This window comes from Carettochelys insculpta, chromosome 5 (genome assembly GCF_033958435.1).
Source record: "Carettochelys insculpta isolate YL-2023 chromosome 5, ASM3395843v1, whole genome shotgun sequence".
Classification (NCBI taxonomy): domain Eukaryota; kingdom Metazoa; phylum Chordata; order Testudines; family Carettochelyidae; genus Carettochelys; species Carettochelys insculpta.
The window spans coordinates 45,486,642-45,503,715 of NC_134141.1; the positions used below are offsets into that span (position 1 = coordinate 45,486,642).

At 42.3% G+C, this 17,074-nt stretch overlaps 1 protein-coding gene across 1 annotated transcript in view; it reads right to left on the reverse strand.

Annotated features, from left to right (window-relative positions):
* Positions 1-2,172: 2,172 nt before the first annotated feature.
* Positions 2,173-17,074, reverse strand: part of ALDH7A1 (aldehyde dehydrogenase 7 family member A1) — a 28,562-nt gene continuing 13,660 nt past the window's right edge. The window contains exons 9-18 of the mRNA XM_074995024.1: positions 15,388-15,485; positions 13,961-14,002; positions 11,258-11,352; positions 9,601-9,685; positions 9,220-9,326; positions 7,515-7,631; positions 6,882-6,979; positions 6,620-6,693; positions 4,793-4,868; positions 2,173-2,626 (exon numbers count right to left, since the gene is read on the reverse strand). Of these exons, the coding sequence (XP_074851125.1) occupies positions 2,572-2,626; positions 4,793-4,868; positions 6,620-6,693; positions 6,882-6,979; positions 7,515-7,631; positions 9,220-9,326; positions 9,601-9,685; positions 11,258-11,352; positions 13,961-14,002; positions 15,388-15,485 (847 nt within the window). The 3' untranslated portion in view covers positions 2,173-2,571. The remainder of the gene's footprint in view (positions 2,627-4,792; positions 4,869-6,619; positions 6,694-6,881; positions 6,980-7,514; positions 7,632-9,219; positions 9,327-9,600; positions 9,686-11,257; positions 11,353-13,960; positions 14,003-15,387; positions 15,486-17,074) is intronic.

Sequence of the window (17,074 nt, forward strand, 5' to 3'; positions counted from 1 at the left end):
GAAAACTTGGCCACACACTGATAAGTGGCCAACTAGCTAATTAAAATCATGCTGGATTATGGATGTTGCTGGACGAGAATTCTAGATGACATAAGTTCAATTTAGGACTTTTATTAATTCACCATAAATACAGGTCTGCTACAGGTATCTAATCTACGGCACTGGTATCCATGCCAAAAACTGCTCCACCATCATTTATACCCTCCCCAGACTAGCTTCAGTGAAAGCCTTTCTGGTGACTAAATTGAAGACAATTCAGTAACCCCTTTTTATAGAGCTGCTAGAATCACTAAAGGATAGCAAGAGTTGTCTAGAGAGCTGATAAATTGCTGTGTTAAAATATAACCAATCACATGGTGAAGGATTGAACTGTAATTCTTGATCAAATTCTAGCCACTACACAAACATGAGCTTTGATCTCATGATTTGTGAAGTGAGCAAGTCCCTAGATGGAATTATAGTCCCAATAATATACAGGTGCTTGTTACTAATTCTTTGTAAGGTTAGATAAATGGTGGCAGTAGCCAGAAATAAACAAGAGTAGTTGCAAAGGTGCTTGAAACTGAGAATTTCCCTGAAATGTTCTGTAAGACCTGAAGAGCATCAAAAAGGTTTGGGATGAAAGAGGAGACCTAACACCTTTAAAAAATAAAATCCAAGTTAATCTCAAACATTAAAGTTATTATATTCTAGTGAAGAGCTCAGTCACCAGCAACAAAGATTTGATGTTCCTACTCTCGTTCTTTCCTGATCATTTTCAGTCGAAAGCTTGAACATGGCCATAATATTAGCAAGTGACTGGGATATTTTTGTTTTGAGCTCAGTGGACTGGTCTTGCCTTAAGACTTCCAGACTTTGCATTGCGCATGGCACTTCAGATTTTCAGGTAACTTCAATTTACAAACAAATGGGAATTGTTTATTCTGCCCAGAACATGAAGAGATCTTTTCATCTACATAAAACCAGGATACTGTTAAGGTAAGGCTGTTAATTTATCTGTAGAGAATGCAGGCATCTAAAAGGCAAGGAGCAAGTTTGTGCGGGGCCGGGGGAGGGAGGTTTGTCTAATCATTTCTTCACTCTTTAAAGTCAACGAGTTTAAAAACCACAAACAAGTGAAGCAACACAGGGGTAATGCAAAACAGCATCAAAGGACTGAAGCTTTCAGCATGAATTAAAATTCTAGAAATTAAAGGGGAGGGGAAAGAGTTTAATCATGTAATGACTAGCAATCCATGTTTTGCAGAGGGACTGGGCATTCTCGTTTTAAATGTGTCAAGCAATGAACTTCTGTGTCTCTATGAAGTATTCTAAGTTGATAATCTGTCCTTTGTTTTACATATAAAATTATGACATACCATAAAGAGCCTAGGCTGAACTAGTGCTGCAAGTAGGAATGTGACCTTGCAGAACACATTTACTACTATAGCAATGTAGCCAAGCTCATGTGATAGCCATTGATTTATTGACCCAGGTTGTGGCCCTGGACTAAAGCCCAGCTGAACACATCAACATGTTCTGCAATTACGGTGTCCTCTGTATGGGGGCTTGGGGAGAAAACTAGCCTTTAGCTCAACCACCTATGTTTTAACACTGACCAGAGTACAACCAGCCCTGGGTCTATGCGGCCCTTGATCTGCTCTGCACAAGAAAAGAGGGTCATCTTACAACCACATTTGTACCTCCTTGATTTTAGGACTAGCTCCCAGCTGATCTCCACAGGGTTGCTATAGCTTACAAGTGGCCATAAGGACAGCTGAGCATATCTGGAGTACAACAGCACTTTGACCCCCTGCTTCTCCCCAACAAACTCCTCTTCCTCAGGGACTCGTCCTTCCCTAAGGATCTTCCCCACAGCCAGGTCTATGGGTCCTTCGTACTGGTGGAGTGGCACAAAGGGACGATAACACAATGGACATTCTGGCCTATTAGTCCACCCCCAGTTGCCAACTGAAGCAGCCAGAGTACAGACGCAGGAACCATTTCCCTTAATCTTATCTTCTATGTCCCAACACAAGAGAGGAGGTCCTTCTTGCTGACTGCTAGCCCAGAAACACCATCCAGCCCAAAGGCACTTCTGATACTGAACTGGAAGAGGGAGAAAATGGGACCATGAAGGTGAAGATTCTTAGCTCTAAGGCAGTCATGGAAAAACATCAGAAGTAAGAAGAGTCTCTGAAATGTGCTTTTATTTATACATTTAAGAGAAGCTACAGTCAGTGTAAGTATTAGTTAAACACTGAACATGCATTTCTGAAGCGTGGATGTAACACCACCCACAAAAAGATCAGTCTGCTGACACTACAATACGTACAAAAGGTGTTGTAAAATGTTGCAGGCCACTTTAATCCAAAGCAAAACTCTCCCCCATAGATCCTGTCCTTGACTTTTCACAACTGAAATAAGAATAGGATACAGAATTGAAATTGATTGAAAATGTAACAATCTGGCTTGCTGTCGCTGTCATTTTGGTGCGGTACAGTTTCAGATCATTGTCTCACCCACAGAGGTTAGAAGGTGCACAACTCTGAAATGTCAGGGGTTTTAAGGCTACCCACTTTCCCAAGGGTGTTACTGAAACTTGATTCCTTGAGCCAAAGGCAAATCCTTGCTGTAGTTGATTGTACTGAAAGAGAAACATGAAGAATTTAGAAAGTAGACTTGATAATTGAAATCATTTCATGTATACAAACAAGCCTTCCTTAAGGCAGTGCCATTTTGTTTCAACCTAAAGAGCATGGTGATAAGGAAATTCTACCCATCTCTATAGTGTAGAAGTTGGGCAACACAGAACGACTGCATCCCCTTCTTAACTACATCCTCTTCACCACACTGAAGAGAAAATGTAACCCACCATTTGTCTCCAACCAGGAGTGCTCTGGCATACTAATGTATTTCAGATTACTTCCACTACCACTAAAGCCACTTCTGCTTCCTACTCTATACAATGAACAATGGCAAATGACATTTAATGTAGGTAAGTGTAAGGTAATGCACATTGGGAAAAATAACCCCAATTATACATACAATGTGATGGGGGCAAATTTAGATACAACTGATCAGGAAAGGGATCTTGGAATTATAGTGGATAGTTCTCTGAAAACATCCACGCAGTGTGCAGCGGCAATCAGTAAAGCAAATAGCATGTTAGAAATAATTAAAAAAGGGATAGAAAATAAGACAAAGAATATCATACTTCCCCTATATAAAACTATGGTATGCCCACATCTTGAGTACTGCGTGCAGATGTGGTCTCCTTACCTCAAAAAAGATATACTGGCATTAGAAAAAGTTCAGAAAAGGGCAACTAAAATGATTAAGGGTTTGGAAAGGGTCCCATATGGGGAGAGGCTAGAGAGACTGGGACTTTTCAGTCTAGAAAAGAGGAGACTGAGGGACAATATGATAGAGGTATATAAAATCATGAATGGTGTGGAGAAAGTGAATATTGAATAGTTATTTACTTGTTCCCATAATACAAGAACTAGAGGACACCAAATGAAATTAATGGGTAGTAGGTTCAAAACTAATAAAAGAACATTTTTCTTCACACAGCACACAGTCAACCTGTGGAACTCCTTGCTGGAGGAAGCTGTGAAGGCCAGCACTCTAACAGAGTTTAAAATAGAGCTTGATAAATTTTTGGAGGTTAGGTCCATAAATGGCTATTAGCCAAGGGTAAAATATGGTGCCCCTAGCCTCTAGTCAAAGGCGGGAGACAGATGACAGGAGACAAATCGCTTGATCGTTGTCTTCGGTTCACCTCCTCTGGCGCACCTGGCATTGGCCACTGTCGGCAGACAGGATACTGGGCTGGATGGACCTTTGGTCTGATCCAGTATGGCCGTTCTTATGTTAATGAGGCCCTCTGCAGAGAGGTGCAAGGCTGCTAATTATTGTCATACAAATGGTTCAGGACATGCATTTGCTGCTATGGGTCAACAGTCACCCACTAAAAATGGACATTCTTTGAAATTAAACAGTTACCGAGGTTACCTAAGTACATGCCACTGCCTTAGTCTCCAGAGGCCACCTCACTGACTTCCTTACAAATCACAATTCTATTTTATTCATTCAAGTTCAAGCTCAGGAAGATTGAAATGAAAATATTTAAAAGGATAATTCCTTCTGCAGATATAAGGACTTTCATTCTTTTTGGAAAAGAAGGGAATCTAGATTTAGGCCATGTTGTGAATTATTTTAATACCATAATTCTTTCTTGGAAGAATATATCTCCTTCTTGCTCTTAAAACAAAAAATGGGGTGGGGGTAGATTATAGTTGTAATTCGTAATCTCCTGCTCTCTAATGAACTAGTTGTTACAACAGTCTGTCTTCGTAGCTCTTTAAGCAGCACAGACAACAGACCACTGACCAATCTCTGACATAGCAAATAGCCAGAAAGTTCCAGTAGTGCCCTCGCTATCTCTGAGTGACTATTACTGCTACCGTGGGAAGATCTCTGGCAACTGAAGAATTACAAGGTATCAACGTTGACAAGGTGCAATGGTCTGAAGTTACAGGAGAGAAGTAGGTTAGATATTAGGAAGAACTACTTCACCAGGAGGGTGGTGAAGCAGTGGGATGCATTGCCTAGAGAGGTGGTAGATTCTCCATCCCTAGAGGTTTTTAAATCCCAGATTGACAAGGTCCTGGCTGGGGTGATTTAGTTGGGGTTGATCCTGCTTTTGGCAGGGGGGTGGACTAGATTACCTCCTGAGGTCCCTTCTAGCCATATGATTGTATGATTCTTACACTGATATGCATATAAAATATGTAAGCCAAGACCTTACCAGGTGGACCTTCTCATGTACAGTTTCCATGAATCACTGCCAGATTCTCTTCCACCACCAGTGTGCTTCTCACCACCTTATCAAAAAAATTACATCATTCAGGGCTAGAAGCTCCTTTGTGGATATTTTATGCTTCCACATTTCAAACAAAGTTCTATTTCTACTACGGGGAAGATCAGAGTCTTTTTTAGAACTTCAGTTAAAACTCACAAAAGTAAAAGAAGCTGTTTTCTTTCCTCCAAGAGACAGAGACCCACTTCCACAAACTCAGGCTAAAAACACTGACCTTCACTCACTTTGTCTCACTGCCTTCCTGCAGACAACTGTAATATGCACATAGTTAGTTATAACTGAACAAAATTACACTATAGTGTAACAGCAATACCATGGTAGTTTTGTTTTGTTTTGTTTTGTTGCAGGGTGGGGAAGATGAGGAGAGATAAGTGCAAGAGGTGAATCTACAGGTCCCTTTAGGAAGAAACACAGTAGCTGGCATGACGTACAGTAAACCCTCAGTTTAACAGACTAATGGGGGAAACGGGTGTCCATTAATGCCAAAAGCAGTTAAATCTAAATAAGGCACTGATCTTCCCAGCCCATCACACTCTCCTGTCTTCTGCACCCCATCCCCCCCAGTGCGGCTTCCTGGGGCCCGGGCATGAGGAACAGCTGCCCTGCAGGGGTGCACTTCTGAGCAGGGATGCAAGTGACAGGCTGAGCTGCACTGGCTTGTTCCAACAGGGCGGGAGGTGAGCCAGGATGCTGCTCATGCTGCAGTCCAGGTGAGAGGTGAGACAGGGTGAGCACCAGCCCTGACCCTGCTGCAGCCCCCCCCGGGTGCCTCTGCTAGCTCTTCCAGGTGCACAGCGAGGGGAAGAAGGGCAACTTGCACCTCAGGGCCCACCACCACCACTGCTTGCACACTAGCAGCGCCAGGGCCTCCAGTGCCATCTCGTGTGTTAGGGCCGTGCCGCCCACCCAGCACCATATGGCTTGCCTGTGCCATGGTGAGGTGTGGGCTGCCAGTGCAGGGCTGAGGTCTTGAAGCTCATGGGTAACATGCCAGGGCGGGTGGGGAAGAAAGAGTATGGTGCGCACGTGCCAGACGCACCGCTGACACTGTCCCTACTCCTCAGCTTGATGGAGCCCTCAGCAGCACCACCTGCAGGCAGTGTCTGTTATTTCCAAAGTCAGTTATATACAGGCCCATTAAAATCAAGGGTTTACTGTATACACACACGCAGAAGATTTCTGAAAGCCATTTTCTTATGCATGCAGTAATTGGAACTTTGGTTTTAATAATATGCGCTTTCAGCCTACTGAGAGGTTGTTAACTATGAGATCATTTCTATCACACCCATCATCAAGGCATTTTGGGTTTCGTTTCCTTCAAAGAATATGGAGCACCTATTGCTATCCCTTCATTAGATAAAGTGGGTTTTGGTTTTTTTTGTTTTTGTTTTTTAATGAAACAGAAAATGTGCCACTGGCCAAATTCTAGTCTCCACTATACTAGCATAAATGCACAACAATACTATTGATTTCCATATATTTACAGTAAAAAAATTGGGCAGACTTAGACTTTAAAAAAAGCAAGTGAAGTCAGAAGTCCTGAAATAAGCCATCCTTAAAATGGCAGGCTTTTGACTAACCTTTACTCTACCAGAAGCTCTGCCAAAAGAAAAGAGAGAGTATACAAAAGAAAACAAAGGCTTGTATTTTTTTTTTTAAATTTGAACCTCAGATTTATAAGATATACCCCATTGTTGTAGGATATGATCATCAATTTGTTCCAAAACATAAAGGTAGGAAATGTAATTAACATACCAAAAGCACCTCCAATTTCAGCCCCACTGGTTGGAATGTTGACATTTACAACACCACAGTCTGATCCTTTAGGCCTACCAGCAAAGACAAGATAGACAATGTGATCTTCTGTAGTCACAAGGTAAGGAAAAGAGCCAGGTCTCTCATGTAAAAGAGACTTTAATATTGACAAAAGAAGGTCTGCCTAAGAGTTTGCAGGTTTTATGACAGCCAAATTAGGCAAACCTGTGTTTTAGAAAGAAGAAAAATATAAATGTTATACCCAAGCCAACGGAAAATCCTGCCCAAATCCTTGGTGAAAATGCTGCTAGAGAGACCTTGTTTTACTTCATTATTCCATGCAAAGGCCTCTTCTTCTGTCTGAAAAGAATTACATAAAGTGGTCATGGCAGGACTACTGAAGGCAAATAGTGACCACCACAACAAGGGATCGTGAACAAAAGAATGCTAATTTAAACTAGTGCCATGTTGCACCACGTTAATCACACAGCAAAGAGCTGTGCACCTAGTCACACATTATCATTCCTGCGCACATTGGCTGTACAGAAAGGCCATGACAGTTTTTCCCCCGCAAATCAATGCAAGAATCATCTACAGTCCTGTACAGACTCACACTGACAAGTCCGGGTGCTTTTAAAATAAGATACATAAACGTAACAAAGTCCTGACCCAGGCAGTTACGCTGAACACCCCTACATTTGAGAAGCATAACAACTGAATAACAACATTGCTATTAGGACAGATTCATGAGCATGCCATATGCACTTGGGAATACTCCTCTCTCTTATACTCCCTCTCCCCCATGCGTGCCTTCAGTTTAACACAGAAGCTACATTTAACATATTGGAGTAACACCGGACCATAGCTCACTGAACTCCTCCCCGTATTCTTTTACCTTGAATTTCAGCACGTAAAGAATGGGGGCAAATGTCTCAGTGTGCACGATGGATGCATTGTGGGGGAGACCAGTCACAACTGTTGGCTCAACATAGTTACCAGGGCGATTTAGAACCTTTAAAAATACAAAAAAATAGCAATAAGCAAGTTATTACGTCAGACAAATGGCATTAGCAAATCCAAGTCAGTATTTTGGATTATGTTCTTTACAATGAGAAGATCTTCTATGCAGAGCTAAACTGAACCCACTGTACCAAGTTCAACTCAGTTATACATCCAGAATTGAAGAGCAAAATGTACAGCATTACACATATACACAAAATCAAATTGTAAATCGATCCTCCAGACAGCAAGGAATGCTTCTCTCTTCCCATCTGTACTGTGAATGGCAAGCATGGAACATTAGTTTTAGTTAACCACATGCTCTGATTGCATTGAAGGTGGAGATAAGGACTCACAGGCTGCGTTTACATGACAGCATTCTGTCGACAGATATTTCCCAACAGAACCTCTGTCGACAGAACACATCCACACCTTATAGAGGCTGCCCCTGTAGCCGCCATCTGTTGACAGAGAGTGGCTAGACTGCCCAGCCCTCTGTCAAGAAAACACCCAACCAGAAGCTCTGCAAACAGGGCTGCCTGGTAAAGCGAAAGCCCTCTCTGTCAACAGAGGGCCCCCTTGGAGCATCTACACTATTTTCTTGTCAACAACGTCAAGAGAGGCGCTGTGCCTCGTACGGTCACAACGGACGTCTGCCAGGAAAAGTGCTGCATTCTATCGACAGATTCTCAAAAGAATGCATTTCTAGTGTGGACACTCCCTAGTTTTGTCAACAGAAAGACACTTCTGTTGACAGAAATCTGTACTGTCAACATGGCCATAGACTTTAAGGCCAGAAAGAAAGATTATGATCACATAATCAGATCTCCTGCATATTGTAGGACCTCAACCATCCAGTAATGGGCCCCTAACCTCTGGCTAAGTCAAAGTCCGCAAATCACAATTTAAGGACTACACATTTCTGAGAATCCACTATTTACACTAGCTGACACCAGCAAGTGACCCAGGCCTCAAGCTGCAGAGGCCAGCAAACCTCCCCATCCCCCAGGGTTTCTGCCAATCTGAACTGGGAAAAAAAATTCCTTCCCTCCCGCAAGTATAGTGACCAGTTAGACCACGGGCAAGACCCCCCAGCCACCGACCCAGGAAAGAGAGAGATGTTAGACAGGTGATTACAATCATCCAAATGGAAGATCTGGATAAAACCTTATCATCATGCTCCACGGGGACGCCTACATAACTCAGGATGTCATGCAGAGCCTTAATCCCTGTGCTTCATTGAGAACGGGAGCCCAGGGTGTGAAGAAGAGGGCAGCTGCTTCCTCCTTCTGCAGACTGGGGGAAGTGCAAGCCTCTCGTCCAAAGCCAGACACCAAGTTAGTGGCAGAACTGACACTGAAATCAGGATTTCAATATTCATTGTCCATGTGCCACCTCAATTATCTACGTGTTACTTCAGATGTCAGGTGGAGCCATCCCCACCCTCCATATGGCTGACTTGCCAGACTTACATATCTGACGGTCCTGCCAGCACCGGATACATCTCCCCAGAATATAATCTGGGCTCTTCCTCACCCACCAACCTGTGTGTACTACTGTGTGTACTGTATTCTAACAGTCCAGATAATAGAAACAGTCACCTTCCCACCATAGACCACAGAGCCACCCTGTTGTTTGGCTTGTTCCACTGCATCAAGGAACATCGTCACTGCTTGTTTAGTGTGGAGAGGCCCATACAGAGTGTTGGCTGAAAAGTAAAATAACATATTATGTATGGTGTAGAGTTCAAAGGCATTATTTTAGGACACCTGCCTGCATTTCTAACATACCGATCACCATGATAACTGGGAAAACAGCCATTTAATATGTCAAAGATAAACAAAATAATTAGGGTTAATTAGATTCCTCTTCCCTATTTCACAGCTCCTATTCTAACTGAAGTGAACTTGATTATTTTGTAGCAAACTTTGCCCTCAATGAGTAGGAACAACAATTAAAATAAAATAAGTCCCCCTACTTACAGTCCCATGGGTCACCAATGCGAATCTGTGCATAGGCCTTGGCAAGTTTCTCTACCACTTCATCATGGATGCTTTCATGCACGAGCTAAACAGAGTCACAGGAGTTTTAGGAAACAGTAATATGTCACAGCAGTTGAAATTTGCAAAATTTTGTACGCTGAGCTTTGGGCATCCCTGCGGAACAGGAACTATATAATCAATTTCAAACATTCCAAAAAGAAATCCCAGTTAAATAAGGCCTCAAAAATTATGAAATGGGCTTTAGAACTATTATCTTTTTTTAAAAGGGGGTCTTTATTTCCCTTCTGATTTATGAGTCTTCAAAGGGCACCCAAGTCACTTTTTCAAAGTTTTTCTAGAACTCATTGTTTTCCAAATAAAAAAAAAAGAGATTCTTCCCCTACCTCACATGCATACACACAATGCTAAAATCTGGGGATTTTAAGGAAAAACCCTCCAAATCTCATAACACTCACACTGACATTGTGACAGTTAGCAACAAAATGCCTTATGAGGATGAATCAGTTTGCAATAATACAAAGAGAAAATAAATAGATTTTAAAATCTCATTAACAAACCAAATATTTTGTCTCATCCCACCTATCTCCAGCACACTGGACTGCAAGCTGAGGACATACTGACATACTCAAAAAAAGTACTGAAATTTACAATACAGCCTTGTTAATCTTACAACATTATTCAAAGTGCTACTCCTCATCTCAAGTGAAGTTTGATATCAAGCTACTGTTGTGAAGTCTCATACTAATATTCAATAGCTTACACAAAAATCCAGTATATAAACTATCAATTTAAAACTAATCACAAGACAAAATAAAATGGTGAAAACACTAAGATATCTTATTTTGGCTTTGATTGCTTATTGTTAATTTGTAACCCATCTCCCCTACTCATTGTAAAGGTCTTTATATTGCTTCTTAATGAGTTTAGGAAGTTCCTTATACCAAAATTGCACTTTTTATTGTGGCTAAACAAGTTACACCTGTAATACTAATGCAAGACAGATTAGTTTCTGGTTTTAATTCGGCTTTGAAGTCTGAAGTATAATAATTAGACAAAATATCTGAGAATTAAACGCATTTGTTTTAGAATCCTAGACCTGGCAAACTAATTGAAATTTTCCTGGACAAATTATTGTTTTGTTCAGTAGCTATTCATTTTAAAAAGGGAAATCAGTTAAAATTAGTAGTCTAATATTTAGACATTATTAAAACAAGCTTTTAAAAATATCAATAGAGATAGAGAAAACAATTTTAATATGATGAAAGTTACTTGTTTAAAAGCCAAAAATAATCCCTATCTGCTATAATCCAAAGACTGCACTACTCACCGGCATACAAGAACCAGAAACTGAAGTGTATTTCAAATAAATGAAGATGACTGACTTGGCAATGAAAGCAATATGAAATTCAATGAGTGTAAAGGATGAGAAAAGTTAGGGTTTATGTTTTCCAGATTTAGTGTCATTGGGTATTCTTAAAAACACGTGTAAGTAAACAGTTCTGGAACTTGAAATCATTACCCACGATTAATAGCTATTTTTCCTGTCACACTGCCTTTAGATGCATTCGAAGTAGTACCAATCTGCACTCTACTGAATGATTTAACAATCCCCACTGTACAATACATATTCACTTACCAGCCTTCTGGCAGTTGTGCATCTCTGGCCTGCTGTCCCCACAGCAGCAAATACAGCAGAGGGGATGACTAGGTTAAGATCTGCATCCTCAAACACTTAAAAGGAATTGAACATCAAGGTGTAAGTTCTTGCCTTCTGATTCCAACACCCAAATTAGTCAACAGAGCAGAGTAAATTCTATTAGCCTTTTCAGCTAGCGCTAAGAAAGATAAATGAATGGTGTAGATTAAGAAAGCTCTAAAACTAGTTTCCTTTATGTATTTAGAATTAAGCACAAAGGTTTGATTCTCCTGTCCATTTTGAAGAAAGCTCCCCAAGCAACACCACTTGCTTCTGAATCAAGAAGCTGCCACTAGCTTCCTGCACTCCTCCCCTCTCCATTCTGCTTAAGTGGAACCTAAGGCCGTGTCTACACGTGCCCCAAACTTCAAAATGGCCACGCAAATGGCCATTTCGAAGTTTACTAATGAAGCGCTGAAATGCATATTCAGCGCTTCATTAGCAGGCGGGCGGCAGCGGCGCTTCGAAATTGACGCGGCTTGCCGCCGCGCGTCTCGTCCAGACGGGGCTCCTTTTCGAAAGGACCCCGCCTACTTCGAAGTCCCCTTATTCCCACGAGCTCATGGGAATAAGGGGACTTCGAAGTAGGCGGAGTCCTTTCAAAAAGGAGCCCCGTCTGGACGAGACGCGCGGCGGCAAGCCGCGTCAATTTCGAAGCGCCGCTGCCGCCCGCCTGCTAATGAAGCGCTGAATATGCATTTCAGCGCTTCATTAGTAAACTTCGAAATGGCCATTTGCGTGGCCATTTCGAAGTTTGGGGCACGTGTAGACGTAGCCTAAATGGCACAGAGAAGAAATGCAAAGGCTGACCACATAGCACAGAGGACTAATGCCTAAGGACACAAGCGTGTAATTCTGTAGAGCAGGGGCAGCAAAAGAAAAATACATCAAAGTTGAAAAAGAAGTGGCCAGTTTGAAAATTAATATAGCTCAAACTAGTGTCATACTGGGGTTTGCTTAGTTAAACAGAGGTCAGGTTAGCCAGCAGGAACTTTGCTGGATTACAAGACTATTAAATAAAAGTCAAGAACCATTGGGTAACTTCTACAGGGCCACACGGATGAGATCACAACCATGAAAGGCAGCACATTTAAAAGAACAGGAGGAGACTCTCCCCTTCTTTCTGTTACAAGGCATAGAAATAAAACTTAACACAGGTTTCAGATGGATTTGAAATCATTAGCAAAGCTGGAAACACAACAATCTAAGAAGGTGCAATAGAGGGTAATAGTGTACCAGGACATCAAGTTAACTAGTGTGCATTTCCTCTTTCCTCACTAAAGTTACATCTACACAGGGGCAGAGAGATGCAATTCCCAGCTCAGGTCATACATGTGTGTGTTAATATCAGCATGACTACAGTGACAAGAGCTGCAGCTCACATTAGCTTCTCAGGTATAATATTGCTTGACCCTCTGGCTACATACTCAAGCACCCACCCTAAGCTCTAGGCCATACAGTTATGGCCACACTATAGCACAGTAGCTCAAGCAGCGGTAGCCTATAGAGTTACCCAGGCTGAGAACCACACCTCCCCAGCTGCTCACAGATGCTCCCTAAGACATTGATGCCACTCCACTAAAGTCAATGGAAAGACTCATCACCACAAATAGATCAGACCTTAAAATATGTAAATCTGAACTATATTACTTGACAACAATGAGGGAAATATGTAATAAGAAAATTTTCCCATAATTATTCACCTATTGGTTGGTACCTACACATAATTATGTTCAAGTCCAGCTATCCCCACTAAAACTAGTCTTTAACATACTGTTTATATCCCATTTTGAATGTACCATATGAGAAAAATCAAAACCACACCCCCAAGACCAATGTACACACAAGTTTTTCTTGACTTTTCACATGCATTTTTCCTTAATTAGTTTGTCCCCCACTCCCAATCCTACGAACTCAGAATAGCAATGTGCCAGCACACAACTACCATGATGGGGAAATTGCCATTCTATACTTACTGCTCAAACAGTGTACAATGCAAATAAGTAACAAAATATTTTAAAAAGCAAACACTAGAAAAGCAAACACTGGCGGAAAAAATCCATCTCCTACAGTTTGCTGTAAAAAGAGAACATTAGTGAGAGAGACAGCAACCCTATACAACAGAGAGCTTAGGACCCAGTATTTATGTTCAGCAAAATCATATAAAACCCCTAGGTGCAACTTATATTCCCCACCCTTCAATGCCAGGGTCAGAGGCTGTATGTTCAGCTCTTAAAGAGTGTTTTGTTCCACAGCCTTCTGGCCAGTTAAGGAGAGGCACTGACTGACAAAAGGGATTTCCATCTAGTCCTTGACTGGAAGATGGTAAGCAGGATGTTGATCCTGGAGAGCTGAGAGGTGGAGGATTGCTCATGAAAAGGGAAGTATGCGTTTTTGAGAGGGATCATTATTCATATACTTAGGCCAGATTCCGCAGGGTATTTCATGTGTTTGGAGTCAGGCACTTGCTTAAGGAATTTATTAAATCTGGGCCTTCAGCTATGACAGTATTCACTGTATGCTACATACTTTCCACAGAGAGAAGATAACAACTCCTAACAAAAAAGATTAGTCTACTATGAACACAATTGGTAACATTAGGATTAGCTCGGTATCAGAAGAGATTTTTATTTTGTGTATTACCAACAAGGGCGTTGTTTCCACCAAGCTCTAGCAGACTCCGTCCTGTTAAAATAAGTAAATAGTAATGTGAGTAACAATTATAGACTATCCTGATACAGTGAATACTACCTCACCCCTCACATGCTCTCACTTATCTAATTGTATTACTTGAGGACTAAGAAAAACCTAGCCTATAATGAGAGGCGCTTTTACTTTAAGAAAATAAAATGAAAAATAACCCACCAAAGTAGTGCAGCACGTGAAAGGCCTGGACAATGAGAAAAGTGCTAATGAAATCAAAGGGGACCACAAGAAAAGTTAGCAGTTTTGCTTATTTTCCAAGCAAGAGCCCTAAATCTCTGAGGCTACCTCTACACTATGAGATAAATTGAAATTTATTAAAATTGATTTTATAATGGTGGGTTTTATAAATTTGAATTTTATAAATTTGAACCTTCCCATGGGCTCCCCAAAAATTTGACTTATTGATGCCACACTCCACTGCTAAGCATCGACTGCTGCAGCAGTGCATTCTAGGAACCTATCCCACAATTCCCTCAGCCCCATAGCATTCTGGGTATTTTGTTGGTGCATCATGGGAAAAAAATGCCTCACAGGTGGTTGTGGGTATGTGATCTCACCTTCCCACATTGCATTGCCCTCATTCCCCTCCCATGGAAAGCAAACAGACATTTTTCCAGGAGGAAGAAAGGAAAAGTAGGGAATGGCATCAGCAAAGATGGCCAAATTAATTGAAATCCCTTGCTCAGTGGTTTGCCCATTGGCCTGCTAAACCCTGGGTTGTGAGCTCAACCCTTGATAGGGCCATGTATGGATCAGTGCAGCAGATGTGAATTCTGTAGGTCAAATGAGAGAACTACAGGAGACAGTACAAAATGCAACCCCCAAATCCTCAAAGGGATGGAAGGATAGTGACCCAAGGCTTTTGGTTTATGTGGAGAATTGTCCCCTGGGAAATAATAAAACATTGACAACAGGACATGGATCCAGGATTCAGCAACACTTCTGCAGCAGAGGCAGTTTGTGAGGTCCTGATGATAATACACTCTTCATTTTTAATCAGGAACAGGAAGAAGAGAGTGCCGTCACACTTCGTTATGGAGGGGCCACTACCCCAGGTTAATTTTGTGAACTCTCCTAGAAATCAATGCTGACTACACTGGCATTATCACATAACACATAAGAATCCAGTAGATTCAGAGAGGCTATCAAAAATCAACTTGCTGGCCCACTGAGCAAAGCAGTGACCAGATTTCAGGAGACTCTTCAACTAGAAGTAGCAGAAATACAGCTTCACTGACGCACTTGTAACTCAGGTTAGAAAAAATTGACAAATAGGTGACTGATGTAAGTTCTGAGTTCCCTCAGCCCCATTTCCCAACAAAACAAAACACCTCGGGGGAAAAAGCAAACATCTACACACTTACCAAATCTCTCCTGAACCATAAGTGCTACCTGCTTGCCCACCTTAGTGCTGCCAGTGAAAGACAGTAGGTCCACTCTCTCATCACGTGCCATTGCTGTGCTATACAAGAGAACATGCCAATCCTCAAAAGAGTGTACAACTGGAGCAAGCATGCCAGAAAAATGCGTTTCTTAGTTATAACTAGGTCTACCTTTTTGTCACAAAAGCCATGGAATCTGTGACTTCCAGAGACATTCATGACTTGCCTTCAGCCCCTGGGAGCTGCAGGGTTACCCTGTACCCATGGGCAGCATGGGGTGTCCTCTGAGCTCCTGGCTGCAGCAGGGAATTTGCAGCTCGCTGATAGGCCCACTGACGTGGGATGGGGACCTCACAGCTCCCCATTTTGTCATGCATATTTTTAGTAAAATCAATTTGAGGAATCCTGTGGCCCCTAAAGACTAACAAAGGTAAGTAATTTTCCTCTTTAGGTATTCTTACTTTCCTGTTAATTGTTTGAAGTAGACCACATCTACCTGGATTGAACTAGCACTGATATAACATTTCCAGTCCTGTGGGTATGTGTAAATCCCTGTCAAGTGAAGCTTCCACTTCACACATCTGATGAAGTGAGCTGCAACCCCTGAACGCTCATTGCCCTAGTAAATGTGTTAGTCTTTAAGGTGCCACAGGACTTCTAGTTAGTTTTTCTGAAAGAGACTAACATGGCTACGCCCTGAGACCCGTCACACGTTTCGTGAAAATCCCAGAGATCACAGACTTCCATGAATTTTCCACGTGTCCTTTTAGTAAAAATCATACATGTGTAACAAAACTTTAGTCTTAATTCTAACAAGTGTTACATTTATGCCAGGAATACAAGACAGATTTAAAAGAATCAAGTCAGCACTTAAGTGAAACGCAACTCAAAGAAATGTTAAGTGCCGGAACAAGTACCCTACTTCCATGTCAGAGTCTAGCACTGTGTCATCTGTACCTAAAGTCTAACCCTGCCTCAGCTGTACCAACTGCAGCTGCAAGTCCAGGGCATGGTGGGAGGGGGGCCAGATTCACACCCTGTAAGGGATAGGGCCAGGAGCAGTTAGCTCTCAGTGCTGCCCAGACTGCAGCTCTGCCTCCCCCCACACACACACCACCACATGCAGCCAGAGCAGCACTAACACAGCAGTTCAAGCCCACCACCACCACCACTCCTTCACAACCGCACGCAGCCAGAGCAGCACTACTGCAGCAGTTCAAAGGCCCCCACAGCTCCAGCTGCCAATACCAAAGTAGCAGGAGCCAGAACTCCAGGACCCTTTGAAATGCCAGGCCCAGAGGCAACTGCCCCTTTTGCTTCTCCCCCCACCTCCATCAATGGGACTGCCCTTCCTACAGCAACAAGGCACTTGCTTGTTGTTTGTACCGCATCAATGGCAGGCCTCCTTCAGACCCATGCTATCCACTATGGCTTGGGTCTAACAGGCGGTTGGCACTTTGTGGGCTTTCATGCACCTCCCTGGGCGTGAACATCCCCAGTTGGCATGCCCCATAAGTGTTGTTTGGAAAAGGGGTATTGCAGGGACCACCCCTGAGCTGTGATCTTTATGGCTGTTCAGACTTTCTTAGATCTGGCTACAAAGTAGAGGGAGAGGGGAAGAAAACAGAGTTAAAAATGGGAACAAACACCCTCACCAAACTGTCAACCA